We start from the raw sequence: 23,653 nt of genomic DNA, 5'->3' as shown, positions 1-23,653 counted from the left end.
AAAGTCTGAGGGTCATGCAACTCCAGGAGGATTTAGACTTTATGCTAAAACATTTAAAATTTCTGTTGGTTTTAATATAACTTTTCAGTAACTGACCTCTTAAGTCCTTTTTGTTGTAGGCATATTTCTTTATCTATTGTTATCAGGCAAAAGATATATGATGAAGGTATTCGTATATACAATAGATTCTAGTTAATTGGGCCATTGGTTAATCGAGGCAGCTACTTAATTGGAATAACTCTTAAAGAACCAAAACTAATTGAGGAAGTAACCAGGATTCTCTTTATTTGGGACACTCTGCTGCTTAATTCATTCAGGAGACTGTTGCCGAACAGTTTTTCACTAGCATCATGTGTGGCCTTTAGGCATTGCACCTTGTTTAGAGAGAACGGTTTTTAAATGCTGCCAGTTGTGTATGTTTGTGTTCAAAGCAGTGATTTCTTTTTTTTGTCGCTGATAGTTGGCAACAAATAAGCAGTAGACAACTCGGAACTGTTTTGCTCACTGCAGTTTCAAGCATTCAGTCTTGGAGATGCCAGAAACAGCTGGGAATGAATATGAAACAATTTCACCACTTCAAATGAAGAACTACAAAGAATTTGAAGGTATCAACAATCATCTTGAATATTACATTGAAAAAGAAGATTTGGAAGATTCAGCTGTCGAAAGCATTGTATGAAGGCAGTTCATTATCTGCACTATATGTCTGCACTGATTTTGTTTATCTACAGTCAATCAAAAGAACACAGTGCACAGTGGATGAATTCCTCTAACTACAAGGAATACTGTTTTATAGTACTGTAGTAGTATTTGTAGTGTTCTAATTTCTGTATTTTGTTTAAATACACAATTTGTTACTCAGTTAAATGGTCGTTAGTCTTTTTATACTCTTTTTAACTACTTGCATGAAACTTAAGGAAATTATGGCAGCCACTTAATTGAGCCAGAACGTACTGGTCCCGATGTATCCCAGTTAACCAGAAATGTCCTGTATATACAAATTGTATTGGAGCAAGAAATTAAACAATCTTAAACTAAAATAAAGAGGAGGAGGTGGTATAAAGTCCATTATTGAAGGCAATGTAAGGAGGAGTTGAGGTGCTAAAACATGCCTTGACAATTAAAATGTTGATCAGTAATAGAGTAGTCAAGTTGTTTGTTTCAAATATGCTGAAAGAATAATGGAAACTAAAAACCTTTGCTTCATGGCTTTTGTTTAAGAAAAAGCTTTAAATCTTTATGTTGATAGGCTGTGATATACACATTTTTTTCATACACAGCTGCTCCAGTGATATTTGTTGCAAGGATTGCTGGCAGTCTCATGAATCGAAGCACACCCATTTAACAACCGCTAGGCGAATCTGTTGGAAGCTGCTCCACATCTGTCTGACAGTAAGCCCTCTGCTGGTTAATGTGCAGTGGTACTCACTAACACTCTGAACTTGCTATTCTCTTAAAAGGAGTTCATCTGGCAGATATGCATTCCTAGCTTCCCCCTTAGCAAGACATTGGAGCAATTTAGATTTAATATGGTAGCCTAATGGAGTCAAAAATAATTAGTTGTATGTGACATCTAAAACTGTCTTCCTAAACACAGGAACCATGATGATTGCTTCTGCAGGTTTATTCATAATTTTACTGCTACTGGTTTCTAGCGGTTATTAAATTTGTGAATGAGGTCAGAGCTTAAATGAGCTATTTCTCCCAATAACTTAATTGCAGGGTCCCAGCTACTTGAATATCTATGATAGTAATGAATTTGTTTTCTTAAATAATGAAAAATGTATTTTTTAATTGCAAAGAATAACTGCTTTTTATTCCCAAGTCCTTAAGGCTTCTCAGCCTTTCCTCTGCCAATGAATTAAGTTGCAAACACAAACAGTAAGGTGCCAAGAACAGCAAAAGGTGGGGGGGTAAGTACTTGTATAAAATAATGAAGAATTTCCTGCTTTTCAAGTTGCACAGCATAGAAACGGGCCCTTCCATTCATCACATCTGTGCTGACTGACAATCAAACATCCATCTATACTAACCCCATTTGTTCGCACTTGATCCATAGCCTTCTGTACTTTAGCAATTCAAGTGCTCATCCTGATAATGAAATGTTGTGGCATGTTCTGCTGGGGTTGCAGACATGGGGTCCACTGACCCCTTTGGTTAATGATAAGACTGCATGGCATAAAAAAGTTGGGAACCCCCTGCTCTTGTGCATTCCAACTTCCAACTACTTGAGTGGAAAGAGAAATTCTTCCTTATCCCTTCTAAGCTTCTTATCCCATAAACTTGTGCATCAATCAGAACAATTTAAAATAAACCTTTCTTATCCTTTGCAATCTACTCTGGACGCATGACTTCTCCCTAAGCCATTGACTCTATTCCATTGCTAATTCCTTTGGCCGTCTTGGCCCATGCACAAAAAAAAAACTCTTTACACAGCACCTCCATACCTCATTTCCTTCAAATTTTAAGATCGCTGATCAAAAAGAATTTATTTGAAGTTCCTTTGTTTATTATCATTTCTGATTGTACATCATGAAAAGTTCTAAAACTACTTCTCTATATTTCCTAAGGTTTGAAATTTCAGATTAATGTATATTTATATACACCTCGCTTCTGTGAAGCTCACAGTAAATCGTATAAATAGTAATAATAAATACACCATTAAACAACAAAGGGTGCAAAGTATAGTAGTGCAAAAAGAGGTAGAAATGACTTGTTCGAGCACTACCGGGAAAGGATGTGCACGAAGTTCAGAAATTTAAGTTGTGCAGAAGTAGTGACCCTGGTTGTCTGGGCTTTCAAGCTCCTGTATCTTGTGGAAAATAGAGAAGATACTGTTGGCCTTCCTGATGCAATGCACTGAGAATGGACTTTGATGGAAGAATGGGATTTCTAAAGCTTGAATGAGTCTACATTTGTTGTTTTTGGTTTGGAAGGACCAACCAGGCTATGTCTTACATAGTGAGTTGTAGGGCACTGAGGAGTGCTGCAGAACAGAGGGATCTGGCTTTACAGATATGTAATTCCTTGAAAGTGGCATCACAGGTAGATAGGATTGTAAAGAAAGCTTTTGGCTCATTGGCCTTCATAAATCATTGTATTGAATACCGGAGTTGGGATGTTGGTGAGGCCTAATTTGGAATACTGTGTCCAATTTTGGTCACTTATCTACAGAAAAGATGTAAATAAGATTGAAAGAGTGCAGAGATGTTGAGGGGGCTTGAGGACCTGAGTTATTGGAAAAGGTTGTAAAGGTTAAGACTTCATTCCCTAGAGCACAGAAGACTGAGGGGAGATGTGATAGAGGATACAAAATGATGAGGGATATAGATGGGGTAAATGCAAGCTGGCCTTTTCCAGTGAGGTTAGATGAGATTACATGTAGAGGTCATGGGTTTAAGGGGAACAGGAGGGGGACCCAGAGGCTGGTGAAAGTGTGAAATGAGCTAACAGTAGAAGTGGTGGACGTGGGTTCGATTTCAACATTTAAGAAACTTGATGTTGTATATGGATGGGAAGTGCATTGGGGGGGTGGGGGCTATGGTCTGGATGCAGGTTGATGGGAATAAGCAGCTTAATGGTTCATTATGGACTACATTAATCTAGATGGGCAGAAGGGCCTGTTTCTGTGCTGTAGTGTTCTATGACTCTAAATGGTCTTTCAAATTGTTTTGTGAATTAGAATATTTGAGATTTTTTCATGTGAGCTCCTTGGTACTTTGTTTCTTAAAGTCTATGTGGAGCTAGTGGTTCATATTTTCAGTTCTGTAGGACATATTAGCATGCAGCCCAAGTTTCTGTTTATGCCGCCTGAAGGACTTCAACAATACACACTCACTAAATGGAAATTGAAATTATATCTGGAGTTTAATGTACCTCCATTTTTAATCTCTGAATTAAATAAGTGCAGCACACCGATTTCCTGAGATGAATTTAGTTTTTGTGCTATTTAGCCTGGAATGGTTAAATGAGCCTTCCAATGTCTTTAAAAGGGCAATACAGCAACGTTCTGTCTTGGCATCGTATTCTGATGCCAGCTTTTGTTTTAAGGTGTTGAGTATTCATTTTGGGACTTCATGGGGATCTAGACAACTTCAGCTTGCTGAGCTGATATCTGGATGTAAAGGTGGATGGTCTGTGTCAGTTTAGGAGTTCAGCTTGCTGAGCTGATATCTGTGGATGTAAAGGTGTATGGTCTGTGTCAGTTTGGGAGTTCAGCTTGCTGAGCTGATATCTGGATGTAAAGGTGTATGGTCTGTGTCAGTTTGGGAGTTCAGCTTGCTGAGCTGATATCTGTGGATGTAAAGGTGTATGGTCTGTGTCAGTTTGGGAGTTCAGCTTGCTGAGCTGATATCTGTGGATGTAAAGGTGTATGGTCTGTGTCAGTTTGGGAGTTCAGCTTGCTGAGCTGATATCTGTGGATGTAAAGGTGGATGGTCTGTGTCAGTTTAGGAGTTCAGCTTGCTGAGCTGATATCTGTGGATGTAAAGGTGTATGGTCTGTGTCAGTTTGGGAGTTCAGCTTGCTGAGCTGATATCTGTGGATGTAAAGGTGGATGGTCTGTGTCAGTTTGGGAGTTCAGCTTGCTGAGCTGATATCTGGATGTAAAGGTGTATGGTCTGTGTCAGTTTGGGAGTTCAGCTTGCTGAGCTGATATCTGGATGTAAAGGTGTATGGTCTGTGTCAGTTTGGGAGTTCAGCTTGCTGAGCTGATATCTGGATGTAAAGGTGTATGGTCTGTGTCAGTTTGGGAGTTCAGCTTGCTGAGCTGATATCTGGATGTAAAGGTGTATGGTCTGTGTCAGTTTGGGAGTTCAGCTTGCTGAGCTGATATCTGTGGATGTAAAGGTGTATGGTCTGTGTCAGTTTAGGAGTTCAGCTTGCTGAGCTGATATCTGGATGTAAAGGTGTATGGTCTGTGTCAGTTTGGGAGTTCAGCTTGCTGAGCTGATATCTGTGGATGTAAAGGTGTATGGTCTGTGTCAGTTTGGGAGTTCAGCTTGCTGAGCTGATATCTGGATGTAAAGGTGTATGGTCTGTGTCAGTTTGGGAGTTCAGCTTGCTGAGCTGATATCTGTGGATGTAAAGGTGTATGGTCTGTGTCAGTTTGGGAGTTCAGCTTGCTGAGCTGATATCTGGATGTAAAGGTGTATGGTCTGTGTCATTTTGCAGCAAGTAGTAAATAACTAACTGCATGGGATCAGTTGCCACACTTTCAGCCTCTGTTTATAGTGGACTGTCTTTAAACTATGTACATGTGGATTGTCTTGCCTCAGATTAGTTGGGTGTGTGTCTTGATGAACACAAATACCAGATCAAGAGGCATTCCAGTTTTTTTGATTTGTAGGCATTGCTTGGGAAGTTGTAGTTTAAATGCCTCCTGTCACATCATCGTCGTGTTCATGGTGTCATGGGCTGTGATTGTTCTTGGCAAATTTTCTACAGAAGTGGTTGGCCATTGCTGTCTTCTGGGCAGTGTCTTTACAAGATGGGTGACCCCAGCCATTATCAATACTCTTCAGAGATTGGCTGGCATCAGTGGTCACATAACCAGCTGCTCATATGACCATCCATCACTTGCTCCCGTGGCTTCACGTGACCCCAGTGGGGGGGCTAAGCAGATGCTGCACTTGCCCAAGGGTGAGATGCAGGCTAGAGGAGGGCAGGAGTACCTTGCACCTCCTTTGATGGAGACATATGTCCACTCCGGCACCCTCCTGTCACATACACTGATCGTAAATTAATCTTGTTACCATATTTGGAAACCAAGCATCTCAGCCCCCGTCAATTCAGATTGGCAACAACATTTCCACGATCTCTGTCAGCACAGGTGCATCACATGTCTGTGTGCCTGACTCCCTATTCTACTTGCTTTACACCTCTAACTGTGTGGCTAAGCACAGCTCCAATACCATATTCAAGTTTGCTGATGACACTTCTGTCATGGACTGAATCAAAGGTGGTGATGAATCAGCATACAGGAGGGAGATTGAAAACTTGGCTGAGTAGTGTCATAACAAGCACCTATCAGTCCATGTCAGCAAGATCAAGGGACTGCTTTTAGACTTCAGGAGAGGAAAACCAGAGGTCCATGTGCCAGTGCTCATTGGAGGATCAGAGGTGGAGAGGGTTAGCAACTTTAAATTCTTGGGTGTCACTATTTCAGAGGACCTGTCCTGGACCTGCCACGTAAATGCAATTGTGAGGCAAGCACAGCAGCACTTCTACTTACTTAGGAATTTGTAAAGATTTGCCATGACATCAAAAACTTTAACAAACTTCAATAGATGTGTAGTGGAGAGTGTATTGACTGGGCTGTGTCATGGCCTGTTATGAAAACACCAGTGTCTTTGAATGGAAAATCTTACAAAAGGTAGTAGATTCAGCCCAGTACATCACTGGTAAAACCCTTCCGACCATTGAACACAACTACATGAAATGCTGTTGCAGGAAACCAGTATTCGTCATCAGAGATCCCCACTGCCCAGGCCATGCTGTCTTCTCACTGCTGCCATCAGGTAGAAGGTACAAGAGCCACAGGACTCTCACCACCAGGCTCAAGAACAGTTTCTACCCCTCAACCATCTGGCTCTTGAATAACTGCATTCACTCACAACTCCATCGGTGAAATATCGCTACAACCAATGATCTCACTTTAAGGACTCTATCTCATTATCTCAAGTTCTCATTATTTATTGCTATTTATTTATATTTGCATTTGCAGTTTGTTGTCTTCTGCACTCTGGCGATCTTTCATGGATCCTGTTATGGTTACTATTCTAAAGATTCGCTGAGTAGGCAGCAGAAAAACGAATCTCCGGCATGTGTGTGATGACATATATGTACTTGGAACTTTTGCTGATCTTATTCTCAGCCTGACAAAGGTTATACATGAAAACCTTTGAAGTATCAAGAATTGCAGCAACTCCTGTATTCAGTTCATTGAGTACCAGAAGGGAGCTGTGGAATGTAAGTGTCAGTATAACAAGTGAGCAAGAATGTGGCATTAGACTGGTGTTTGGGTGGTAAAATGTCTGGTTGGTAGGTGACTCACTTATGATCTGTATACTCAATATTTTTCTATATGGAACCATATATAGCCATCAGTGAGCTGCTTGGTTACGTCTCCCTTCTCGCTGTGAAATGGTGACACTTCTCTGCCCCTTTATTAGGAAGAGAGTTCCTTTGGTATGTTGAGTTGTCAGGTGAATGATTAGTTTTTGTTCTAGTGCAGATGATGGTCTGTCTTGGGGGCCTTGCTTGTTTGGTGGGTAAGGGGAGCTGATGCTTTTTTTTGCTAAAGTAAATGGTGAAGGAGAGGGTCGTTGCTTTGCTGCTGCTTGTGTGTGGGGGGCGAGTAGGGGGGCTTTGGGGTTCTAACGTTTTAACGGCCACTCATTTTTTAAGGCACTCTGTTTTCGAGGACAAGATTTCACGTTGTATATTGTATACATTTCTATTAAATGTAACTATTGAAACTATTGAAGTTTACAGATTAATCAGTTGAGAATAGCACTATAGCAATGAGAGAACAAAGACTTTAATATTAGCAAAGGATTTGGCTAGAATGAAATGAGATAGAAATTGCTCAGTTCATGCAGTATGAGTTAGCTATGAAATCAGAGTCTAGTGGAAAATCAAACAGTGAATTGATGGAAGATGTGATACCCCTGATTTTTCCAATCATTGCTCTTTTCCATCTCAAGAGTTGCCTTTAAAAGTTCTCTGGTGTAAAGTGCAGCACATTATTGCTTGAATTTCTGTCTGCACCAGATGGACAGTCATTCGTGAAGCATGTGTTTTATACCTTATGAACTGCTTTGAATTTCACAGTTTAATGGTGTCATTTGACTACTGCAGTGATTAATATTTTCCTAATGTAGGATATAACTGCTGGTTAACTGTCAGCTAACTGTTACTTGGATTGCACTACCTGTATGTACAATTTATATTTTCATTTATATTTATCATTATTATTGTTATGAGCAGAGAGACAACATCTGCCAAAAGTAAATTCCTGTGCATAGGTACTTGGCGATTAAAGTCTGATTCTGATTCTGATAGTGCCAGTACCACAAATGTGATCAACTAAAATACTACCCAACCCTCTACTTGTATCCGTTGTTTATCATTCTGTAATTTATCATTTATTCCCTGAAATAAGTTCACGCTAGTTGCCAGTTTGTACAGGATCTTCCCCTTTCTGAATCCCTATTAAGTACTGTTTACAAGTTACCTCATTTTATTTTGATGGTTTCCATTCTTTTTGGGGCTTAATCGTCCTGAAATACTTGTAGCTTTCTTATTTCTTTGGAAAAATTCAACAGTTTGTCAGTATCTAATGTCCTATTATCTCTACAGGTTTTCTTACTATCACTAACAAAAATCATGTCCCTTTGCCCTTCTCTACCTGTTTCAACTTGCTTCCTGATTAATAGGGAAAAGCTGCAAAAAATGCCTGCGTATTTTTAGATTTAGCTTTACTGATTGCAAATACGCCTTAGAAGACAGCACATGAATTTCAGAAGAGATATTTAGCAGGACAGGTAACAGATGTAGAAGAATCAGATATTCCTCGTGCCATCGAATAACAAGATTAAAATCTCAAAAAATAATATTGTAGCCATAGAAAAGTAGTTTAGAATTTAACTTCACCTACACATCTGTACTTGTGCAAATTACTAACTTCCCTTTTTAATTCTGCCAGAGATCCTCTAGTTCTTTCCTCACTGTCCCTTTTCATCTTGGGTGATTCTATTTATATAGTTACTATTTTTTAAATTCTTATCTCTGCATCCATTGTTTTTCAAATTTTCATCTTGATTTAGCTGGGCTGTGCTACTTCACAAAACATGCAGTGAAGCTGCATAATTTAAAGGTGTCCTGAAGAGGGAATGAAATTTTCAGGATCATTGTTATTTCTAAATGTTTGTGGGTCTTGTAGTTTGATCTCAGAGCTAGTTGGTCCGCTGACTCTATACTTGACAATCCTGCACTTCTCCCTATAGATGGTTTGATACTGTAGCAGTTAGTCCAGCGCTTTACAATGCCAGCTGTAAGACAGGATTCAGTTCCCACCTTTGTGAGGAGTTTGTACCTTCTCTCTAGAACTTAGTGAGCTTCCTCTGGGTGCTCTGGTCATTTCCTCCCACATTTCAAAAAGGTGTATGGTTAGGGTTAGCGAGTTGTGTTGGCACCAGAAGCAGGGTGACACTTGTGGCCTGCCCAGCACAATCATCGCTCATTTGATTGGACACAAATGACACATTTCACTGTAAATCTTGAGGTACATATGACAAAGCTAAACTCTTTTTAACCTCCCTACCTCCACCCCATTCCTTTGTGCACCTGTGCACTCCACCCTTCGAGCACCTGTTTACAGTTGGTAATTTAGATAAAGCGATTAGCCTAGCAGTCAGACAACATGCCTTGTTAAGTGAACCATCTATGAAAATATGCAAACTCCACACAAACAGCACTGGATTGATCACAAGTACGTAGATCTGTGATAAGAGCACTGTCTGCTGTACCATTGTGCTATTTCTGATAGCTTTGGCTCACTGCTTGGCTGACATTCTGGTTTCTTGTATTCTCAAGTGTCAGATGACTGTGAAAGATTGAAATTATCCCCTTCCCTCATGGATTAAAATAATGTTTTAATATATAATTGCTCAGTCACAGCATAATCCCAAGCAACACACTCACAATGTTGGACGAACTCAGCAGGTCAGAGAGCGTCCATAGAAGAGTAAGTTACGGCATAATCCTTGTGGTAGGTGTTTGTCTTCAGCAAGTTGATAGTTGTCAACATTTCCATTCATTCCAGTGACGTGTGCTTTGCAGGCTGAGCCATATAACCATATGACAATTACAGCACGGAAACAGGCCATCTCAGCCCTTCTAGTCCATGCCAACGCTTACACTCACCTAGTCCCACTGGCCTGCACTCAGCCCATAACCCTGCATTCCTTTCCTATCCATATACCTATCCAATTTTACTTTAAATGACAATACCAAACCTGCCTCTACCACTTCTACTGGAAGCTCATTCCACACAGCTACCACTCTCTGAGTAAAGAAATTCCCCCTCGTGTTGCCCTTAAACTTTTGCCCCTTAACTCTCAAATCATGTCCTGTTGTTTGAATCTCCCCTACTCTCAATGGAAAAAGCAAAAAGCCGCTGTTTAACGACTGTTGAGAAGGTGAGGATGACCTTCCGTGAACTGTGGGAGCCCTTAACATGGGTGTACACAGCAAGCGCATATATATAGCCAAGATGCCCAAGACTTTTGCACAGTACTATATTTGTCATCATGGAATGAAGAGTGAATTTGTAAGTCTGGCAGGAGGAAAGGATGCTGGGGATGATGGTGAGGGTGGAGGGGTGTGGGGCAGATGGCAGAGAAGGAGTGCCAAGGGCAGGTGGTGGCTCAGGTGCAGACACACCCAACTCTGAGACACCAGGCAGGGTCATTTGATTCCAAACAACTGGTTTATTGATCATTACAGATCTTATGTTTCCCACTCCCTCCCCCTCCCTTTCCCCTTTTCTCAGTTGTGATTCCCCTCTCCTTGCTCCCTCCCACTCTCTAACCATGATAGAAGCCCATATCAGAATCAGGTTTATCATCACTCACGTTTCATGAAATTTGTTTCTTCTTTGTAGCAGCAGTACAGTGCAATATATATGTGCATGTGGATATGTGTATATGTAAACAAATTGAGTATAGATATGGTAAATGCAAGCAGGCTTTTTCCACTGAGGGGTGAGATGACAACTAAAGGACATGGGTTAAGGGTGAAAGATGAAATGTTTAAAGGGAACATGAGGGGGAACTTCACTCAGAAGGTGGTGAGAGTGTGGAATGAGCTGCCGATGGAAGTGGTAGATGTGGGCTTGATTTCAATATTTAAGAGAAATTTGGATAAATACATGGGAGGGATATGCGGGACTATGGTCTGAGTGCAGGTCAATGTGATGAGGCAGAATAATAGTTTGGCATGGACTAAGTGTGCCAAAAGGCATGTTTCTGTGTTGTACTAATCTAGGAAAAATATCAATAAGATTGAAAGAATGCAGAGAAAATTTACAAGGATAGCACCAGAACTTGAGAACCTGAGTTGTAGGGAAAAAGTTGAATAGGTTAGAACTTTATTAATAGGATTGTTTTTTAGTGCCTTGGATCACCTGGACAATACAAATACCGATGTCAGGATGCTGTTTATTAACTATAGCTCAGAGTGTAATACCATCTTTTCTGCAGTCCTGATCGAAAAGCTACAGAACCTGGACCTCTGTACCTCACTCACAACTGGATGCTTGACTTCCTAACCAGAAGGCCACAGTCGGTGTGAGTTGGTAATAACATCTCCACCTTGCTGACAACACTAGCGCACCTCAAGGATGTACTTAGCCCACTGCTCTACTCTTTCTACACTGACATCTTTATGGCAAGGCACAAATCAAATGCCATCTATAAATCTGATGATGATACAACTGTTGCTGGCAGAAACTCAGATGATGATAGCTGTACAGGAGCGAGATATACCAGCTAGTTGAGTGGTGTTTCAGCAACAACCTTGCTGTCAATGTCAGTAAGACCAACGAGTTGATTGTGGACTTCAGGAAAGGTCAGACGAAGGAACTCACAGTAATTCTTGTAGAGAGATCAGAAGTAAAAAGAGTGAACAGTTTCAAATTCCTGGGTATTAATATCTGAGGACCTAATCTGGTCCCAACATATTAATGCAGCTTTAAAGAAGGCAAGTCTGTGGCTATATTATGTTAGGGGTCTACAGAAATTTGGAATGTTACCTAAAACGCTCAAATTTCTACAGATGTACTATGGAAAGCATTCTGACTGGCTGCATTACTGTCTGGTATGGGGTAGGGTGCTACTGTACAGGACCATAGTAAGCTGCAAGGAGTTGTAAAATTTGTCAGCTCCATCATGGGCACTAGCCTTCATAGTATCCAAGATGTCTTCAAGGAGTAGTGCCTCAAAAAGGTGGCATCTATCATTTGGACCCCCGTCACCCAGGACATGTCTGCCCTCTTCTCATTGTTACACTCGGGAAGGAGGTACAGAAGCCTGAAGGCACACACTCAGCGATTCAGGAACAGCTTTTTCCCTTCTGCCATTCAATATCTGAATGGACGTCAAATTCATGAACACGACCTCACTGCTTTCTTATTTTTATTTTTGCACTGCTTATTTAATTTAGCTATTTGATACACTTACTGTATTTTTTTCCTATATTATCAAGTATTGCATGGTACTGCTACAGCAAAGTTAACAAATTTCACAACATATGCCAGGGATATTAAACCTGATTCTGATTCAAACAACACACACAAAATGCTGGTAGAACACAGCAGGCCAGACAGCATCTATAAGGAGAAGCACTGTCAACATTTCGGGCCGAGACCCTTCGTCAGGACTAACTGAAAGGAAAGATAGTAAGAGATTTGAAAGTAGTGGGGGGAGGGGGAAATGCAAAATGATAGAAGACCGGAGGGGGTGGGATGAAGCTAAGAGCTGGAAAGGTGATTGGCGAAAGTGATACAGAGCTGGAGAAGGGAAAGGATCATGGGACGGGAGGCCTTGGGAGAAAGAAAGGGGGAGGGGGGAGCACCAGAGGGAGATGGAGAACAGGCAAACAACTTAAATATGTCAGGGATAGGGTAAGAAGGGGAGGAGGGGCATTAATGGAAGTTAGAGAAGTCAATGTTCATGCCATCAGGTTGGAGGCTATCCACCTGGTATATAAGGTGTTGTTCCTCCAACCTGAGTTTGGATTCATTTTGACAGTAGAGGAGACCATGGATAGACATATCAGAATGGGAATGGGCCGTGGAATTAAAATGTGTGGCCACTGTGAGATCCCACTTGGGATAGGGTTCCCCTTGTCCTCACCTACCACCCCACCAGCCTCCAGGTCCAACGTATATTTCTCCGTAACTTCCGCCACCTCCAACGGGATCCCACTACCAAGCACATCTTTCCCTCCCCCCCCCCCCCCTTCTGCTTTCCGCAGGGATCGCTCCCTATGCGACTCCCTTGTCCACTCGTTTCCCCCCCCCCCCCCATCCCTTCCCACTGATCTCCCTCCTGGCACTTAGCCTTGTAAGCGGAACAAGTGCTACACCTGCCCTTACACTTCCTCCCTCACTACCATTCAGGGCCCCAGACAGTCCTTCCAGGTGAGGCGACACTTTACCTCCGGTCTTCTCCTATCATTTCGCATTTCCCCCTCCCCCACTACTTTCAAATCTCTTACTATCTTTCCTTTCAGTTAGTCCTGATGAAGGGTCTCGACCCGAAACGTCGACAGTGCTTCTTATAGATGCTGCCTGGCCTGCTGTGTTCAACCAGGATTTTGTGTGTGTTGTTTGAATTTCCAGCATCTGCAGATTTCCTCGTGTTTGCTGATTCTGATTCAGTTCGCTCTATGATTATTGTTCTGTCACAATTGAGCCCATGGATGATGAGATTTTTGGTGCTCCAATGTTGGTTTTCCTCTGGGGTATAGAAGTTTCTGGCACAACAAATGGCTAAACGGAGGGATCACACTACTGATCTTGGAGAACTTCACTACCTAGAGGACGTCTTGGAAGGCCCATCTAGTGAAACATGAGTAGAATTGAGGAATGAGGGATGATGACTGCTGGGATTAAGCTATAGGCCACCCAGAGGAACTGAAGGAGCATGCAGTATATGTAGGAAAATTACAATGGTGTAGAGCACAGTTGTGGATGATTTTCACTTTCTCAATATTGATCAGGATTGCCTCATTGCAATGGGGCTGAAATGAGCTAGAATTTCTTAAGTATGCAATAAAGTTTTAGACAACATTTAGGGAGTCTTGCGTGCAGTGGGGCACTACTTAATTTTAGGAAATCAATGCAAATATCAGTGAACAATTTGGGAACAGTAACAATAATTCTGTAATTTCAAGGTAGATATAAGGAATACTGTTGATCAACAAGTTGGTCGTGAATTTGGGGGAAAGCAAATTACAACAGCATAAGAAAGGAGCTGGAGAAAGTTGATTGGGAGCGGATGCTTGCAGATAAAACCACAACTATCAAGTGTAAGTCTCTTAAGATGTAATAGGAGTTCAGCGTGTTCTAGTAAGGTGAAAGGCAAGGATGGTGTTGGATCTGATGACACTAATTCGGACTTCTGTCAAAAGTCACAAATGAGGCATAAACCTTGGTGGTTTTGGCCACTGTATTTAATGTTCATAACAAAGAAGTAACAATAACCAACTTCATCTACTGCTGGAGGTGTGTAAGACTGACCAGCTATATAAGATTGAAAGGTGTAAATAGTCGAATCTTTTTCTGGGCTAGAGATACCAGAAATGAATACTAGCTTAAAATGAGTGGAGTGAGTTTGAAAGGAGATTTTGAGGGTAGGGGAGGGTTTTCCTCCCAGTGATTATTATCTGGAACTTGTAGCCAGAGGAAGTGTTAGATACCATCACTACATTTAAGAGACATTTGGACTGGTACAGACATGGGCAGGACATAGACCGATGTGAACCTAATGATGGAAAAGTGTGGATAGGCAAAGAGATTGGCAATGACACGGTGACCAGTTTCTCTGCTGGACAAGTCTGATTTTTTTTTCCTTTACTTTTTTTTGTTGCAGGTGGGTTCTTGTCATTGCTGTTCTGTTATGACAATGAACCAGTTTTAAAAACTACTTTTGAATCGTCACTTGTAGTTACAGAATGTGTTTTTTTTTAAAGGGAACAAATTCTCCGTGTGAAAGCAGAGGAAGATAAAATCCCATTACTTTTAGTGGGTAACAAGTCTGATTTGGAAGATCGGAGGCAAGTCTCTGTCGAAGAAGCAAGGAGCAAAGCAGAAGAGTGGGGAGTTCAGTATGTTGAGACTTCAGCCAAAACACGTGCCAATGTAGATAAGGTGAGGACTCGGTTTACCAGGTACTTCAATCGCTTACAGTTTTACTTGATGAATGAGGTATTGAAAATAAAGGCTAACCCTAATTGGTATTTTTCATGAAGATACAAACTTTGCACATTGGTTGTTAGTCTTTGTTTATGTAGTTTTCCATAAATTCTATGGTATTTCTTCTTTTTCCTATAAATTACCTGCAAGAAAATGAATCTCAAGGTAGTATATGGTAACATGTACATACTTGATAATTTTACTTCTTGACTTTGCACCTTGCAATTTTGATAGGAATGTCTTAGAACTAGCTTCCAGAATAGATTTTTATCTATTCAGCCATGCAAATTTTTCATTTGTACAGATCTGCCAATAGCATAATATGTGTTATTTCCTGGTGATACTGTGGAGGTTTTGCAATGGCTTGGAATCTGTATGTTTCTAATACTACTAGCCCTAAAAAAAAGTTCTTCTTTCTTAGGTATTTTTTGATTTGATGAGAGAGGTCCGAGCAAAGAAAATGTCGGAAAACAAAGATAAAAATGGAAAGAAGAGCAGCCGAAACAAAAAGAGTCTCCGAGAGCGATGTTGCATTCTGTGAATATTTTTTTTTTGTCTGGGGTCAGTTGACAGAAATTTGAATTGGGCATTTGGTATTCATATAGCCACTCAATTTGTTTAGAATTGACCACTGTTTATTGTGTAGTAAAACAGTGTTAATTTTGAGTGTTGGGTAATGCTGGGTACATTGCCAGTGCATTGCTCTGTGAACTGTCAAATACATTGTATCCTTTAGACTTCTTTAAAAATTTCTATTTCTTTGCTGTTTTATTCTGGACATTTAAATTTGAGCAACTGTTCATATCAGTGATAACGTCCTTCCATCTTCTATTCTTGGATTTATTCATCCAGTTAACTAATTATTCAGAACTACCTTTCAAAATCATTCTTGGAAATAATTACAGGGCAGATTTCAAATGCATCAAAGTGGCAGGTCTATAAAAGGCAGTACATAGAAGCTGTTGTACTTCAGTTCATCAAAGTATAATTTACCTTTTTAATGTGAGAACTTATGATTAAATGACATTTGATAAAGTAGGTAGAGCACTCAATCCCCTTTTTGTATATTACCATTTGTGATCTTTCTACATGTGCCATTCATTGGAGGAGAGGAGAATGATTAACCCCAACTTGCTTTTGGCTAGTGGAGGTAAATGTTAAGATTTATCAATGCATCTGGTAGATCTTGAACAGTCTGGAAAGCAGTTCACTGTGAATAATCTTATTTTCACTGCTGTTGCTCATCTTTAAGTTGACGCAATAGGAAGTATTTACTTGAATTCACTTCCTTGCTTAATACCCTGGCTAAAAGAAAAACTTTATGGGTCATTTTAGACCTAATTCTCCACTAGCACTTGTCACTATTGTCACTAGCCTTTAATAGATTGATTGCACGATACCCATTCCACGGTTTATACAACCCATGTTGCATTCTCTGCATCCAGGTGGTGTATTAAAAGCAGGTGGAGATCTAGACATCACTGTCACTTGAATATTCCACACTGCCACCACCACACCAGCACAATAATTAAGAAGGTATTGTTTTGCATTACTTGACTTTCTTTGGCAAAAAATTGAAAAGTTTGAACTATTTGTTGGAACTAATTGTCCTATGTGACTAAATGCATGTACACTATCCTTTATGGACTTGTGAAGGGGAAAAAAAATAAAATCCATTTCTTGCAGATGTTTTGAAGAATACAACGGACCTGTAGTGAAGTGGACCAATATCTTGCTGTTTTTAGACATTTGTAAAAGAATGAGATTGGATTGTACTAGTGTCTGTAATATCATGTGACTGATTTGTATAAGAATATTTTGAAGTTAAGAATGATTTCTGAATGGTGGTAGATTGTTACTGTAGTTTAAAGATTAAAACACTATAGCAATTTATTTTTTCCATTTGCCTTAACATGAATTGCATGCAATTTGAATTTCACCCTCTTGTAGATAATTGAATCTTTCCATGATTTTATTGTGACATTTTTGTTGAGCTGAAGGGGATGAGGTTCTATACTAATAATGAACTGTGACATTATATTGCCAAATAACTATCCAGATTGTTTACACTCTTTAACAAAACTAATTTCAAGGTTAATTTTTCTTGATCAGAAAAATGTCATCAAAATTTGAAAAAAAAATTAAATTTGAAGATTTACAAATAAAAGTTATCAGCATAAGTTGACTAACCTTTTGTCTCCAGCATTCCTTCAATCTCCAGTGTACCTCAATGTTTACTATTTCCCAAGCGAGTGAGACATAGACAGTTTAAAAACTATATGGACACCTCTGGATCTGGGAAAGAAAATGTTTTTTTTGCCCCAGCTCCCAATAAGTGGTATAAAGAATTGTCTGAAATTCATCCTAGTCTACCAGTATTAAACATGGGTTTGTACCTCATAAAGGGAAACATTACAGAAACAGTGTACCTTTGCTCTGGTGTGATTAATGAAATGGTATGTTCACTGATGAAACCAGGAATGAATCCCGAGGCATGATCACTGACAGTGCAAATCCTCTAAGTATGAAAAACTGGTGCAAAATCACATGCTATTTTAAAGATTCAGTCAGGTGAGAAATGGAATTTTAAGTACCACATTAGTGTAAGATGGTTAAACTCTTATCAATGTGCTTGGATTGAAGGACAGCAGTATGTGGTTTAACAAACTGAGCCGTGCATTTTGGTATTGAATTAAGAGAAAATGCTTGTTCTATATTTCTACTTGCTCCACCATTTTACACTGATTCCCATCTCAGTTTTGCATTTCTTTTGCTGCCATTGCTCTTGAGGTAAATCTGCTGATTAACACCAGCAAGCTGATGGTTTCACAGATCAGTTTTGATATTCCAACGAGCTTCTTGCCTTTCAAATGAACTGCCCAAGACATTAGTGAGACTACTTGAACTGTACTGGGAGTAGCTCTGGTTGTTTAACTACAAAAGGATGGCATCATTAAGATCAAATGTACAGAAAAGATTTGCAAGGACTTTATGGTTTAGGCTAAAAAGAGATTATGGGTTGGGACTGTTTTCCCTGGAGCATAAGAGACCAAGAAGTGACCTTGGGGTTTATAGAAGGTAAATTATCAGCCAGGGTAGGGGGCTAAAACTAAAGGAAATAGATTAGGGGGAGACATGGGGGAGCTTTGAAGGTCTTGGAACAGGTTTTTCATACGAGGTGCCAGAGAAGATGGTAGGGGTGGGTACAATTACAATGTTTAAAGGTACATAGATGGGAAAAGTTTTGAGGGATGTGGGCCAAACACACTCAAATTGGACTAGCTCAAGTAGGTTCCTTGGTTGGCATTGCATGAATTGGGCTGAAAAATTTATTGATGGATGTCTGTCATATCCAACAATGATGGGAAGCCTGTGCAGGAGAGCTTTTAAAATGGAAAAATCATTTCCCTGGGGCAACTCCCTTCTTATCTTGGAAGCCAGGGTCCAGTGGTAAGAGCAATCATCACAAACTGGGGATTTCCTTGGTTGCAATAAATAACCATGATTTCTGTGCCTTGTCATGCCCTTCGCTCTTCTCAGAACATTGCAGAAGTGACATCCTAGCTGTTGGATCTCAGTTGATCTTATCCACCCAGTGTGCTGGAGCTGACTTCACATGCTAGGACAGGCATGTTCCTATCTCACTGGAGTACGAATTCCATCACACCTCACCTGGTTTAACCCACTTGTTGAAGTTGTGTTTGGGTCACTCAGCTCTTGACTGTGGTTCCAAGTAGTTGTTGCATGCAACAGCAGCCACACACTGGTTCTGACTCCATAATCAGCTGTGTTTGGCAATCCACTTTGTCATCAATACATTGCATTCCTTTAGACAGCCTACAGTATGGTGCAAAAGTTTTGGATGTGTATATGATCTCCAAGGTGCCTAAGTACAGTAGTAATTTTATGTATTGCACTGTACTGCTACAAAAAAAACAATTTTCATAACATGTGAGTAATGATAAACCTGATTCTGATATGGGTCTCTATTGTGGGCTGAGAGTAGGAAGGAGGCAGGAAGAGGGAAATCATGGTTGAGATCAGGAAAGGAGAGTGGAGAGAGCAGGAAGCACTAGGGAGACATTCTCTAATGATCAATAAACCAATTGTTTGGAATTAAATGACTTTGCAGGAGTCTTGGGGCTGGTTATATCTGTATCTGTGCCACTGCTCCAACAATCCTTCTCTACCACCTGTCCTGTGGCATTCCACCTTCTCCTTTCCCAAATCCTTTGCTCCCACCAGATTTACAATCTCGCTATTCACTCCGCATTGACAAATACAATACTCTGCAAATGTCTTGGGCATCCTGGCTTTATTTATACATTAATTATATATATATATATATATAAAATTAGACTTTTGCATAATACTGTAACCTTAATTTGTTCAGGACAGGAGTTTTTAATCCTATGGAAAATACTAAATAAAAATGTTCTTTGTCATTTATGGTTGTGGCATTATGTTGCAATCGTAATTTATAAAGGCAGCTTGTTAGCAAACTATTTGACAAAATGTAATTGATCTTGCATTTAGGGTAGAATGACCCAGGGAAATTGTGTTTTGAAGTGTTTCCTGGCATGCTATCATCCATTTACTTTTCCATTGCATATTCTGATAATTATGCAAATCAAACCTTGTGTTGAAATAAAATTGGAAGGTTGGGAATTTTACATGGTGCTGTATTCTTTGGAACCTTTGAGTTTTTGGCCCACATTTTTAGCTAATATGCTGCCTTCTCCAAAATCTATTAAATTGATTATGTAATGTCAATATTTTCAGCATTTTGTTCAAATATAAATTTGTTCAAGGCATTCTGGGTTCATAAATAGAGTTCAAGTATTCTAATTGTTTGTAAAAAGTTCAGTGTTTTGTTGGTCAATATTCTAATCATGGTCAACTCTATTGGACTTCATGGTACATTACTTCAAGGATCCTTGAAGATTCAGATGTATTTATCACAAGTCTATCAAAACATACAGAGAAATGTATAATTTGTATTAACAACTAACAAAAATGTGCTGGGGGCAGCCTGCATGCATTTCCACACATTCTGGTGCTAAAATAGCATGCACACAATGTTCAACACAATGAATAACACCTTAATTGTAAATTCAGCATCTCTCAAGTCTAAGTAAAACAATCTTTTCCAGTTATCCAGTAAAAGCCGTGTCTTTGATGTTTTAAGTTTTGAAATTAGGACTGATTTCCCATTTTTGTCAGTTAACTTTATAGGAAGCCTTCCTAGGTAAGTATTTTAATGGTCTATTCTGTTTTATAAACATGCTAGTCATTGATATTTTGAACAGTCTGCTGCTTTTTTGTGTACCATCTGAACAGGTAATTATGAATGCTCATACAATCAGTGGCCACTTTCTTAGGTATCTCCTGTACCTAATAAGTGGCCATTGAGTGTGTGTTCATGGTCTTCTGCTCCTGTAGTTCATCCACTTCAAGATTTGATATGTGTATTCAGAGATGCTCTTCTGCACAACACTGTTTTAATGCGTGGTTATTTGAGTTACTGTTGCCTTGTCATCTTGAACCCAGTCTGACTATTCTCCTCTGACCTCTGTTTTGCTCACAAAACTGCCATTCACTGGGTGTTTTTTTTTGTGTGTGTGTTTTTTTTTTTGCACCGTTCTCTAAACTCCAGAGACTGTTGTGTTTTTTTTTAAAAAAAAGAACAAACCAACCTAGGAGATCAGCAGTTTCTGAGATACTCAAACAACTCCATCTGGCACCAGCCAATCATTTCACTGTCAAAATCACTTAAATCACATTTCGTCTCCATTCTATTGTTTGGTCTGAACAACTGAACCTTTCTCTTGACCATGCCTGTTTGTTTTTATGCATTGAGTTGCTGCCACATGACTGGCTAATTAGATATTTGTATTAATGAATTGTTATACAGATGTACCTAATAAAGTGGCCACTGAGTGTATGTCAGTTCTCATCTGAATTATACTTTGGTGCTTGCTGTGTTCAGGTCCTTGAGGATAAATCTGGAATGGTAAATTCAAGACACCACCAGTAATCTATTGTTTAGAATCTCAGATCTGAAGGGAAACAGGCAGATTATTGCATTAATTTGTATTCAATAGCTTTAATGTTTGATTTTGGAGACATTGCAATGTAATTTGTGCTTTCTATTGTAAAAACAAACGAGTATTTTATTGTTGCGTACCTCCCCATCTGAAATGGGGTGCTTCTGTACATTTACCATGACTGTTTTTTTTGAAACTGTATATTTCACATTCTTTGTCACAATGTTACTTGCCAAATTTATACTACATTCAAAGTAGGCTGTACAGAGTTAAATTGACACTGCAGCAGTAAATTGTAATAAAACTGTACAGTGTGTGAATTGGAATATTTACCTGTATCTAATTAATACAGCAAGCATTAATTTGATGTTTAATTAAGTTTCTAACTTTATGGCTTCAATATGTATTATTAGTGAATGCAATAAAAATTTCTTTTGACGATTTTAATGCCATGGGAATTTTCATTTACTGTAGCAGGACAGGAGGGAGAAGCCAGGTAATTTCAAAAAGATTATTATTTAGAGATACAGTGCAGTAGCAGACTCTTCCGGCCCAACAAACTCACACCGCCAAGTTACACAATGTAACCAATTAACCTATTAACCTGTATGCCTTTGGAATGTGGGGGGAAACTGGAGCACCTGGAGGAAACCCATGCAGTCATGGGGAGAATGTACAAACCCTTCACAGACAGTGGTGGCAATTGAACCTGTCACTGATATTGTAATAGCACTATGTTAACTGCTACACTAACGTGTTGTCCCAAAGTAAACTTGAATATAATGTAAATTATTGGTGGGGGAATGGCATTTGAGGTACAGGATAACACTTGGAAAAGCAGATATTAAACATGGCATCTCTATTGGGGGGAGATCCAAGTTTACCAATAAGATTTTCCACAAAAGAGTTAATAAAGACTCAAATGTTTAGAAACATGGCATCCAAACCAAGGTGGCAAATTCTACCCAAAATTCACTTAGTAATTAGGAGGCAGAGGGGTAAAGGTGGAAAATTTCTTTGAGCTTGGAATCCATCATTTCTCTTTTCCTTTATCCTAATTATCAATAATACCCATTTTCATGACAACTGCAAATTGAAATTATTGAACTTTTTAACCAACAGTAGAGGTCCCAGCACAGATCTATGTGCAACACTACTGGTCACAGGATTCTAAACACAAAGCAGCATATAAATATTGTGGAATTCACCTCAACCTTCCTATGACCAAATCTCCCCCTTTAATGATTTCAGTGAAAAGTTACTCTTTCTACAACTATCCACACCTGTTCTATAATGGTGGCTGATTGCCAGTGAGGTGAAACGAAATACTCTAATTGTTGTAAGTACCTGTCAAGGGTTATACTTCAATTTCAGTAATGAATTTTACACTGGCTGAACAGATGGAGATTTGCTGCTCACCCAGTGTCACGGGGAGAATAATAAGTGACGGAAAATGAAAACGATTACTTTGAATAAATTGTACCCATGTGGGAAGAAGCAAATTGTTACAAATTGTCTTTGTCATCTTAATAATGTAAGTTTCATGTGACAGTTGTCCTCAGGCTGTTCCCTTTGTGATTCTACAGAAAAGTCATTCACTAAGCCCAAACTGGGCATTCTGATAGCTGATTGCTTTCACATGAAGCCTATCAGTAACAAAGGTGAAATAAGATATGCCGATATAAAAATAATCCTTTTATGTTCACCTACCAGCCACAGTAATCTTCCACTCAGCTATTAAGTATACATACAACTCCTGACAGTACAGCAGCAGTTATACTTGGATTTACTGCTGGTCAGGTAACCCATCCACCAAATATAAACATTGTCTATACATGGAAAAAAACTGTACTAAATTTTCTTTGATGTTACCTAATTAGAATCAGAGAACATTACAGCACAGAAAGAAGCCCTTTGGTCCGTCTAGTCTGTGCCAAACTATTATACTGCCTAGACCCTTCGACCTGTTCCAGGACCAATGCCCCGGCAGCTCATTCCACACTCTCACCACCCTCTGAGTGAAGAATACCCCCTCATGTTCCCCTTAAATATTTCACCCTTAACTTATGACCTCTAGTTTCAGTCTCACCCAACCTCAGTGGAAAAAGCCTGCCTGCATTTACCCTATCGATACCCCTCAGGATTTTGTATCATCATCATCATTATGTGCCATGTCGTATGACATGGGCGATCATGATCCCATGATCATAATTGTTCTTGGCTAATTTTTCCACGGAAGTAGTTTGCCATTGCCGCCTCCTGGGCAGTGTGACGCCAGCCATTATCAATACTCTTCAGAGATTGCCTGCCTGGCATCAGCGGTCAGTGGTGACAAGACCTAGACTTGTAATGTGCACCACCTGTTCCCGTGGCTTCACATGACACTGATCAGGGGCAGGGGGTGATGTAGCTACACCTGTAGGCTAGTGGAGGGAAGGAATTCAGTGGTTGGTAAATTGATGGAGAAGATCCTGAGAGGCAGGATTTATGAACATTTGGAGAGGGATAATATGATTAGGAATAGTCAGCATGGCTTTGTCAAAGGCAAGTCATGCCTTACAAGCCTGATTGAATTTTTTGAGGATGTGACTAAACACATTTATGCAGGTTGTGCCATAGATATAGT

At 39.8% G+C, this 23,653-nt stretch overlaps 1 protein-coding gene across 3 annotated transcripts in view; it reads left to right on the top strand.

Annotated features, from left to right (window-relative positions):
- Nucleotides 1-21,468, top strand: part of LOC140715159 (ras-related protein O-RAL) — a 74,208-nt gene extending 52,740 nt beyond the window's left edge. For all 3 annotated transcript variants that reach the window (XM_073026944.1, XM_073026953.1, XM_073026963.1), the window contains exons 4-5: nt 14,758-14,935; nt 15,402-21,468. In XM_073026944.1, the coding sequence (XP_072883045.1) occupies nt 14,758-14,935; nt 15,402-15,521 (298 nt within the window). In that variant the 3' untranslated portion in view covers nt 15,522-21,468. The remainder of the gene's footprint in view (nt 1-14,757; nt 14,936-15,401) is intronic.
- Nucleotides 21,469-23,653: the final 2,185 nt, after the last annotated feature.

This window comes from Hemitrygon akajei, chromosome 2, assembly GCF_048418815.1.
Source record: "Hemitrygon akajei chromosome 2, sHemAka1.3, whole genome shotgun sequence".
Classification (NCBI taxonomy): domain Eukaryota; kingdom Metazoa; phylum Chordata; class Chondrichthyes; order Myliobatiformes; family Dasyatidae; genus Hemitrygon; species Hemitrygon akajei.
Note: the sequence above shows the minus strand (reverse complement) of the source record. Positions and strands in the feature narration are given on the sequence as shown.